At 41.0% G+C, this 11305-nt stretch overlaps 1 protein-coding gene across 1 annotated transcript; it reads right to left on the reverse strand.

Annotated features, from left to right (window-relative positions):
- Window positions 1–566: 566 nt before the first annotated feature.
- Window positions 567–11039, reverse strand: LOC144514535 (ATP-binding cassette sub-family C member 12-like). The gene is given in 16 exon segments (XM_078245575.1): window positions 567–659; window positions 741–905; window positions 1256–1369; window positions 1650–1728; window positions 2586–2622; window positions 2625–2744; window positions 3205–3394; window positions 4880–4969; window positions 5075–5264; window positions 5504–5641; window positions 6044–6069; window positions 6071–6271; window positions 6472–6696; window positions 8485–8588; window positions 8703–8795; window positions 10955–11039. Coding segments are annotated over 16 exon segments (1950 nt in total).
- Between the last annotated feature and the right edge of the window lie 266 nt (window positions 11040–11305).

Below are 11305 nucleotides of genomic sequence, written 5' to 3' on the forward strand. Positions count from 1 at the left end.
TGAAATTGACCTTTGCCCTTTTGGGTACAAAATGCCATCACTTTGTCCTAGTAGACATTTGTCTGAAATGTCATTATTAGTGTAGGAATTCTTGAGTTATGGGCAAAAATGTTTTATGTTAAAGGCATACTATATAACTTTTCCCTCTTCCGTCCCCCTACAGGTTGTCTCATTGCGCGTCCCGCCGCTTCGGTCCCCAGGTTGTCTCATTGTAACTACAGCCGTGCGATCTGTAGTTCCAATGAGACAACCTGTTGGGGGACCGAAGAGGGAAAAGTTACATAGTATGCCTTTAAGTCACAGTGACCTTTGACCACCACATTTTAATCAGTTCATCGTTGAGTCAAAGTGGACGTTTGGGCCAAATGTAATGAAATTCTGTTCAGGCGTTCCTGAGATATTGTGTTCACAAGAATGGGACAGACAGACAACCCAAAAATAGAAATGTTGTCTTTTTCTAAACCCCATCTCTGCTGCTCAGTTACACCTGATACAAGCACACCGGTCCAGATTATAAAAGAGAGCATTCTTATGTTACAATTATTAGTGTGTATATGTGCTTTAGTTCAGCTGTTCACAGTGTTAGCAGCAGTGAGGAGTGAGGAGAACAGAGAGTCTGGTCTTTGCTTCAGCACATCTGGATGGTCTAACTCTGCCACCTGTCAGACAGAACACCTACTGTAAGTCTAGGTTTTGGATCACACAAACTTTATTTTTGTGTATTAGGGTTTGTTTGTTACCTCTCCGTTGTCCATGACCAGAATACGATCTGCGTGCAGCACAGTGTTGATACGATGGGCAATGGTGAGCATGGTGCAGTCCTGGAAGGCTTCTTTGATGGTGTTCTGGATCAAGGCGTCTGTCTCTGAATCGATGGATGCCGTTGCCTCATCCAATATAATGATCTGTTGGACAACAGGAGTGATAGTTAGTGTAGACGAATAGAATTGCTGGAAAGTGGAGGAATTACAAAGGCATTGGGGGGGGAAAGGTGCAACTGCACAAATTGACATACAGAACAAAAGAACACAATTGAGAATGATATACTGTATGAGTAACAAACTGGCCAAATATTCTGATCATGGTGGGTTCATTGATGCAAATGTAAATAGGGAAATGGCAAGCAGTTACCAGTTTGATTGGAGCTGCAACACATAGATATGTGGCAGTACTAATCCAGTGGCTGTTCAGTAGCAGTACAATTGGAAGGTGTGTAAAGAAAAAGAAATCAGAAGAGGCGGATGCATGTACAAACCTTGGAGTTGCGGAGTAGTGCTCTAGCCATACATATTAGTTGTCTTTCTCCTACGGAGAAGTTCTCCCCATTCTCCAGCACCGGTGCTTGTAGTTTCCCCTCCAGTCTGGAGATCTGAGGAAACAAAATAATACTCATAATACTACGGCTATTATCACTTCTAAAAGTAACCTAGATAAACAGCGATTACATGTATAGATTTACATTTTGGGAAATACACTCATGAGCTGAGAGTTAGATGAAAAGATCCTTTACTACATGAGTTCAGTGGTGGAATGCAACTAAATATGTTTACTTAGGTACTGCCCTTACATTTGAGGTACTCTGGATAAATGACCACACACTGTAAATAAACTGTAAATGTACTGTGATTCATAGAGTACGGCGAACATACTGAGTCCTTCATGTAGGTCTTCTCCAGTGCCTTCCAGATCTCCTCATCATTGTAGCTATTGAAGGGGTCTAAGTTGTATCTGTAGGCACACACACATTATCACAGTTGATAAGTCAGTGACTAACCCACCACAGTGAGAACAGTGGGTGTTTTTATGTAAACCATAGACTGTAAAAAGTACTGGACGAAGCTTCCATGTCTGAGAAGTGAAGCCAACGTGGAAGTTCCCTAAACCTGCATTCTACGTAATTTCCAGCAAGGGCCACTGGTTGCAAAAAGAAGTCAGTTTCTATAGAAGTCTATGGGAAAATGATCCTACTTCTAACTTGATTAACTACTTCACTAAACATTGTCATAATGAGTTTATTGCCTCAATCTCTACTTTCAAGTCCTCTTCAATACAACATGATGTTCATTTTGTAAATTATGGTTCCATTTATTTTATCCTCCGATAAAGTGGGGGAAGCTTTAGGGCGTGGCTACACAACAACCTGTCAATCAATATAGAGGCTTAGCTATGTCTATCCATTGCAATAAGTACATTAAAATAGCTGTCAACTTGTTTTCGGGTGTTGTCCATGTTTTTCGTCTTAAATGGAATTCCCACTGTATGTTTTCACTTCATTAAAGTTAATTGGAACACTTATTATACACAATTGATAATCTGCAACTTTCTCCCTTAGCATTTAGCTTAGCGCACTGCCATTGGAACTAATAACAACACTGGCTTGGCCGCATCATCCTCCCCAGCTCAACCCTCTTGTCAAAAATCGTCACATCCGGTTGCAAAAAACCAAGATGGCGGCGATCGTGATCGACTAACTGGAGGCTTTAAACGGCAAACCAATGGGTGATGCTACATGCTACGCCCATTGCTTCTACAGTTTATAGTGTAAACATAGAGCTCTGGGGAGTTAGGGGGTTAGCTATAGTTACCGGACTGTTCCAATAAATAGCACAGGATCCTGGGGATGATAGACAATTTGCTGCGCAGATCCTGCAGACCAATGCCCATAATGTCCACGCCATCTATCAGGATGGTTCCTGCTGCTGGCTCCACCAGCCTGAACAGAGCCACGCCTAAAGAGGACTTCCCTGCAGTCAAAAAAGCAAAGAGGACCTAAGAATAGTAACCTTAATGCTTTACAGAGGTACATTTTTTCCCTCAGCACCCTATAGTCATGGCTTAACAAAACAACACCCTAATCCCAGTAAATTCTTTCATTTACACATTTAAATCCAAAGATGCTGCTGCAACACAGGGCTATCAACATTTGTATTAGATACATTGAACAATATAGACTATAGGTTTTGTGATTTACTGTTCAGTATGTATGTTTACTATGTAATATGACATAGTTAAATGTGATACAAATACAAATTGTGTGTGTTTAGGGCTGTTCAAGATTCCACTCTATGATAATTAGTAATAGTTTCTTCAATCAATCAATCATCTATATTTATCCTGACATTTTTCTGAATTGCCCATTAAAACCAAACTTAAGCTGTATGAAATACAAAGTTATGATTAAAAGAGCTGGAGTCAGTGTCCTACCAGAGCCTGTCCTTCCCACAATGCCCAGCTTCTCTCCAGCTCGGATGAGAAAATTGAGCCCATTCAGGACAATGGGTGTATTCTCTCTGTACCTCATCTTATAGTCCTGGAAGGTGATAGTTCCACTCTTTGGCCAGTCCTTTGGGACCTGAGCCGCCTTTATGTGTCTGGGAGCCTCAGGCTTACAATCCTGTACACAATCAATAACAACAGATGTGTCATATGATAATTTCCTGCATAGTGGAAGCACAAATTGCTTTAGCATTTGCCCTTCTTGAGTTTAAAGGACAGTTTCAAGAAGACCAGGACCAAGGCCGAGCTGAACACACTGATTGCAAGGATGTTATAGAACGTAATAGCGTTATAGAACATAAAAAATAACATCACAGTTACTTTGCTGAGTAACTAATTACTTTTACAATGTGGTAACTGAGTTACTAACTCAATTACTTTTTGGGAGAAGTCATTTGTAACCAGTGTTGGGAAGGATACTTTCAAAAACGTATTCCGTTACAGAGTACATAATACATGCACAAACTGTAATTTGTAACGTATTCCGTTACGTTACTCAATCTGAGTAACGTATTCTGAATACTTGGATTACTTCCACATTGAATTGCATGTTATAAGTAGGAATGCGGCCATCACATCCAGTTTACTAAACAGGCCTATTCTGGTGTGTTCTTCTGTTCCAACTGGCTGAATGTGTACCTAAACAAGCAGATAGATTGTTGTATTTGTAGTCCCGAACTGCATACTACAAAAATCAGTCTAAGCTACCATGAGCTAATTTTAGCTAACGTTAGCTAACATGTCAAATGGGGCTAGTCTTTCAACAGCTCTGGGGCTAGTAAATCAGCATGTTGGAGAATGTAAAGTCGCACGTCAACTATAAAATAGCAAGGTGACCAGTAAAACTACAGCAGACGACTACCCGTGGCTAAAAATAACGTACTTTAAGATGCTTCTTCAGGTTGGAGGTGGAGGAATTTGGACGCTGAAAGGAAGTTGGTTGCTGGCAAGCAGAGGTTGCACTGCACAGTTATATTTCATCTCTCTTCTTTCTCTTTAATGTGAAATACTGTTTGAATTTCCAAGATAGAAACCATTCCTGCCCTGGCTCTGTTGTGCTGGTTCCGGCTCCATCTTTACCTCTATCAGTGATCACGCAAATAGCTAATTTTTTCGTTTTCATATTGGGGCTTCTGGGAAATGCATGGAGTTGCGAGAGTGAATAAACTCGTGAAACAGAAAAGTATCGTCATGTAATCCATTGATTTCAACAATGTAACTGTATTCTAAATACCAACTATTTAAATTGTAACTGTAACGGAATACAGTTACCGTACTCATAATTTGTATTCTGAATACGTAACGCCGGTACATGTATTCCGTTACTCCCCAACACTGTTTGTAACTGTAAATAATTACTTTTTTAAAGTAAGATGACCAACACTGATAAGGAGGTCTTTTGTTTTCTGTGGGTGTCTCTGGTCTTGATCTTCTTGATTCGGTCTCACCCTGCCTTGGTCTTGGTCTTGACATGGTCTCAAGCCCTCAAAGTTTCGATACACTCTGGTCTTGGTGATGGTCTCGGTTTAGAACGTCTTGACTACAACACTGCTGTGTATAAACACTCATTATTTTTTTACGGCAGAGAAGTCTAGAGACTGACCGTGATGTATTCCTGCAGCCGCTCCACCGAGTTGAATCTGGCCTCCACCTCCGTCGACTGTCTCACTACGTACTGAAGCATGCCTGTCAGCTGGACAACACATAAACAGTCTGTAACACACACATGTTGCAGTCGCTTGCAATGGGTCTTTACGAAAAATAAACCAAATGTTCATTATTTGCTGTCCAAATGTACCTGTGTGGTGCAGGATATGGCCAAGCCTTTCAAAGTCGGATTGATGAGGTCGTTACTGCTGAGCACTACGAACAGAGACACCAACAAGGACATGGTCGCGGCCATGAAGTCCAGCCAGAAGGAGAGCCAACGTGTCCCGGAGTTAAACAGCAAAAAGTAGTTGGAGTTGATGTCATTCAGTGACTTGAACCTACAACATGATAGAGGACATGCAAGGGTTTGTTAACATTGCACTGCCTAAACACAACGATCTGTAAAACTGTGTTTATAATGCAGACCAGGATCTGAGCCACTGCAGCTAAAACAACCTGCTGCTTTTGCACTGCATGGATGGAACGCAGAGCAGAACATTCTCAGCAGGCCTGAAATGTCAGCAAACAAAAAGCAAAAATATAGAGTATTTTATGTTAGGGAACTCTGGTATCTTACAGTTTAATGTGGCTATCTTCTATGTTGTAGGCATGGATGGTGCTAAGGCCCTGCAGGGTAGAGGTGGTGAGAGAGATGCAGGGAGAGCGACTGATGTTCTCCATCTTCTTCATCTGACGGATACTCCTCTGGAATATACTGCAGACGAATCACAACTGATATTCAGTATACCTCAAACATCTCTTTTTAAAGATGTTAAATATATTTTATAGGCATCTTATGCTTTTATTTCGACCGAAACAGAGAGAAAAGAAGGGAAGACATGCAGCAAAGGGCCCAGGGCTGGACTCAAACCTGGCCACTGCGGTTAAGACTGAGCCTTAATGGTACACACCGTACCCGGTGAGCTACGTGGGCAGGGCCTGCTTTAAGACGTGCAACAATTTCAATAAAAATCTAAATAATTGCAAATGACGTTACTAAATTCACTAAATGTATAATTAGCAGATACCAGATTATGAATTGATACGATTGTTATTTCCAATAGTCCCTGCAGAAATCTATTTTTATCATGTTAAGACTTAACAGGTATCAACTCACAAGAGGAGGAGGGTGAACAAAGCCCCCCATAACAACCACAGCTACCAGCATGGCGGGGAAGACAGCCGAGATGATGATAATGGTGAAGGTGACCAGGAGACAAAACTGAAAGAAAGGGTCCATGTTTTGGGGAAGCGCAATGTCCACCTCCTCTTGATCTTTGGAGAAGCGGTTGAGAATGCGGCCTGTTGGCGTCGTGTCAAAGAAACTCATGGGACTGGAGAAAATCTGAAAAAAGAAAACTATAGAGCGTCTACCAGGTCTGAAAGACGTAATCCTTTTTAAACCCCAACCAAATTGTTATATGGTTAGACTTTTTTTTAAACAGATTTTTGATATGATCATATTTAATTTACTCACAATAAGTAAACATGGTTATCTATGTTTGAGAGCATATAGATGGCTGGGGGTCAGCCATTCAACAGTACCTTCATGAACATGGTGTCGTGGAGTTTACAGGATGCTTTCAAGGTGACCCAAGTGAAGAAGAAGCATTTGATGACGGCAAGTGTCACCATGACAACCATCATCATGCCGTAAATAAGTTGGTAGAAGTGCAGGTCTGGGTTTTCTGAGATGTCACCCTGGTTTGAAGTTGTCCCATTGGATGACTGGGAAAACACAGAGAACATATCAGAATCAGAAGCAGAATACTTTATTGATCCCCTCAGGGAAATTATTTAGTTGCCGTTGCTCACAGTCACCTTAAGTATTTACAGACATAAATAAAAAGTAGAAGTAGAAGTAAGTGAGATTAGGTTACAAGTCAGATTAGGTTAAAAAGATTGTTTCAATGGATTGCACTAATTCTATTGTAGTGCAGTGTACAGTATGAATACAAGTAGCAGCAGTGAATAAATAACACTTTTGTTCATGTAGCTGATAACTATTGCAGGAATTATTGTACATAATGATGTTAAACGAGATGGTGACCAGAGAGATCATTTATCAACACATTACATTTTATATCTACACAAATCATTTCTTACCCTATTGTGAATAGTGTGCAGATATGTGGAAATAACACATACTTCATCATAAAATACATCTGCTCATGTGTGACTAGTCAATACACTGTTGTGGATCACAGTATACGTAAGTCAATGTATAATGGCTGTTTAAAGAGACAATCTGTGTGTTACAATGTCTATTTATGTGAGGTTACTATGAGAGTAAGTACCGGGTAATATAGACACATTAGAAACTCAAATGTCTGATTTGGATCCATGCCAGTTCATTGCAAAAGAGAACAAATGTGAGATGACAAGAGGTTCTCTTCAGATATTCGCTATGAATAAACATTGCCATCTCACACTGTTAAGGTCAGATTACAATATTAAGTGGACTGCTAGCTGTGTTATTTGGGAATTTCACTGACTGGCTGTGTTGCAGAGGACTGGCAGGCAGAGGACAGTAATGTCCAATGTTCAGGGGAGGACATGGCCAAGTCTGTGCTTAGGGATGTAAAATGACTTCCTGTCTTCCTCTGCAGGAATCATTTGGATGGTGTATGACTTTTCATCACATAGGAGCCCAAGTCCACTCAACCATGTATATTCTCTTGTCTGACTGACCACCATTATTTCTTAGTTCTTAAGTTAACGTCAACAGTTTTAATAAAGATAATTTCTTCGTAGGTGGTCATCATCATGGGGGTCGTTGAGTTTAGCTGTGTGAGCTGGCAATTAAATAAACAGAGTGTAGGTATAGTATAGAAATAGTTTATATCTGTCCTGGCTGCCTTACAAAACATATTCATGATTCATGCATATAAATAGTGCTATATTTGTTTTCTCACTCCATTCTCTCATATCCCAAATTGTATCGCATTCCTTTTTCTTATTTGTGCAATACTGTTGGACTTCCTTTTACACACTATCCTCATTTTTATATGTGTAAAGTGCTATATTTTATTTATGTCGTCCCATCTTGTCTAAAATCTTATTGTGATTTTATATTATTTTATTTGACTCATGCTTTTTTGCTGAGCTGACTCGTCAAATACATTTCATTGCACCGTTGACCCTGTGTTAACCTTTATATGACCAATAAAACTCAAAACTAGTAACAGACAGTTTAGTTCTGTCTGTTCTCTAAAGGCACACCTCCATCGCTGCCAACACACACCAAACCGGTGTGGCTCAGCTGTAAACATAGACAGTAAAGTTGTGTGAGGAAAAAGAAACCATCTTTACACACCTGACCAACCATTGTGGAAAAGATTGGGTAACACAGAATGTGTGAAGAGAACTATTTACTACTGTCAGACAGTAGTAAATAGCATAGGAGCATATAAGAATCTGTATTGTTTTCAGCTATGGGAAGTCACACACTCACTGAGAAAACATTCACATTTCAACTGAGAGAGAGAGAGAAAGAGAGAGAGAGAGAGAGAGAGAGAGAGAGAGAGAGAGAGAGAGAGAGAGAGAGAAGGTTCTTACCCCATTACCCTGCCCCAGCCAGAAGCTGAGCCACCAGTTGCTGAAGGCTGTGGAGCCAATCATCAGGAAGACGTTCAGGATGGCGAGGAAGCAGACGATGTAGCCTGCAGCAGCACATCCAACATCATCAACTGGGTGGTCCATGTGTGAATTGTGTATTGCATAGAATCATGCCAGTGTGTGTGTGTGTGTGTGTGTGTGTGTGTGCTGTATCAGACCTCCAGCTGCTTTGCAGTATTGATGGTAGACTCTCCAGGAGATGGAACCTTCTGTGGTAGACTCCTGACTGACCAGCTGATCACTGACAGCAGCTTAAGAGGAAGGAAAGGATTTCGTAGAACCATAGCACGATCAAAGTGACTTTCTTTTGCATCAGCCTGTGTCCTGACTGATTGGATTTAAGGAATATTTAAAAAAAAAAAGGTGTAACTGTACACTAGCTTCACTGAAGGTCTAATCACTCAGACATTTGCTACATTCACAATAGTGTAAACGCAATATGTCTAGAATTCACACTACATAGGTATCATAATTACGTTATATTAATACACACTCTAGGATGATAAAACAACCCATCTGTCTGGATTTTAAAACAGCTGCACTCAATAATTCTCTAAATTCATATGCTTAAAAAAGAAATAGTATGTATGACATGTCGGAAGGCAAAAGTGTTTATAGCTCTTCCGAACAGCCATCATAGAAAGGGCCGTGACATGATAACTGTTGAAATATGGGAATAGCGTCTCTCCTTGAAGGCATTCATAGTGTGGCACTAAAGGTGACAAAAATAATTGTGTACAAATTTGAAAATAGAGATCTTTAGAGAGAAAAGGTGTGAGGGGGAGGGGGTTTCTGAAGCTGTGAAGCAACCTTTGTCTTTCAGGTTCCCACATTAAAATGGAACCATAGAATGGTGTTTTTCTATTACATGGTACCTGCTCGACTTGCCTCGACTCTACTCGCTTTTTTTGTTTTTCCATTCTGATAAAAGTCCCTGGTATCTGCCAACAGGTACTTTATGTAGTATCACCTCCGTCAAGGTTCCAAGCGAGCTGAGGCGATACCAAAAGGTGACGTGAAAACCTGCAGACTGCTGATTGGTCAGAGAGAATCATCACTAATCACTGCTTCATCATTGCTAGAGACAGACGGGGGTGTCCTGAACAAACCCACCATTTTTAAATAGTTTAGCCAGCTGTGTTTTTTATGCTGCCTCCAGCTTCTTTAGAAACTAAATGTGTCTTCTGGCAAACAGCCACATGCTGAGAGTCAAAAACAACACACCTTCCGCGTTCTGTGTGTGTTGCGTTAGGTTGTGGCAGTTTCCTGCGGCATCGCTATGACAACCAGCCACGCTCGCCTCACACATGAGGTGGTACTAAATCTGCAATGGGAAATGGAGGACGGGGCACTGCGGCCAAGTCGAGCCGAGCCGACCAGAGCTGGTACTAGCAGTAGGTAAGAGCCATAAGTCTCACACTAGTGCAGAGACTGGATAAGATAAGATAAGATAAGATACGATAAACCTTTGTTGATTATATTGATATATTACATCTGAACTGGCTGATCCTGCACCAACATCAGAATTATGATTTAATGAGTGGACTTTGTAGACTCACATTTTTGGTCAGCTGTTGTCCCACCATCCTGTTCGTCTGACATGTCAAATGCTGAAAGGAAGCACAGATGTGGGGGGGAATGTAAATAAAATGACAGAAGAAAGTCCTGTCATCTCCATACTGTGTAGACTGTAATAAAGACATAAATGCCCAAATAATGGAATAACAATGAGTATAGGATTGTTGCTTTATCTGCTGTTGTTTCACAAAGCTTTTCCAAGTTCATTGTCCTTCCTTACGTCATCCATAGACGCTCTGTTACCTCGATGGACTGCTGGCACTACCTTACCTCCTCCTGGTTATATATTGGCTCTTTTACAAGACTTTACTTTTCAAATTACATTTTGCTCCACAGAGAATTGTGTCAAAAGTAAAGCAACATGTTGCTTCTATCCTACAATATTCCAACACTGTGTTCTGACTGGTTCTGCTCTGTGCACTGCTTTTAGGCATCCATTTCCACCAGTTACGATTGAATGTTCTACACGTGTCTACTACTAAACTCTATATTGAAATCCAGCCTTATTTTCATTCATTTTAAAGCTATAGTGTGCGACTATTTTATATTAATGAACGTCCGTTACATTAAGCTATTGGCAAATGAGTTGATACAAAGCTAGCTAAGCCTATCAGCTCCACAACTCTCTCTCTCTCTGTATTTCTCAGTATGGGTATGTTTACAAAATGGTGTAGTCCGGGTAGTGTCTTTCGGGCGCAGAAGCTCGAGTGATAGGATAACAGCCGCATTCAACTTTGGAGACGAAGAGGACGGCTGCAACAGGTGAAGGCATGGTTGAAAACCCAAAGAAGAATGTTTCAGTCAGTGATTGTATTGCTTAGAAAATACCTACCGGTACACGTTCTAACCTGGTTGACACCACACCCTTCTCGGTTGTAACTGAGAGTGGGTCTGGGGAAGCTTCGTTCATAGCCCATTTCCAAAGGGGCGTCACCAACAGACGCCGCTCAAATGCCTCTGGGCGCATTGGATAGACTTATAACCAATCAGAGCGACGTGCTTCAACGTCGCTGCGCTATCGCCATCGTGTAAAACCCGCCTCAACGGTTGTGATTGGTGCCTCGATTTGGAAAAATTGGCCAGACGGACTTGCAGAGCAAATCTCAAATTTGCCGGAAATTTGTCAGGGTTTTCTCAGGCTATACACGTTCAGCAGAAGGACTCAAATCCAAAAAAAGAAAGT

This window comes from Sander vitreus, unplaced genomic scaffold (genome assembly GCF_031162955.1).
Source record: "Sander vitreus isolate 19-12246 unplaced genomic scaffold, sanVit1 ctg600_0, whole genome shotgun sequence".
NCBI lineage: Eukaryota > Metazoa > Chordata > Actinopteri > Perciformes > Percidae > Sander > Sander vitreus.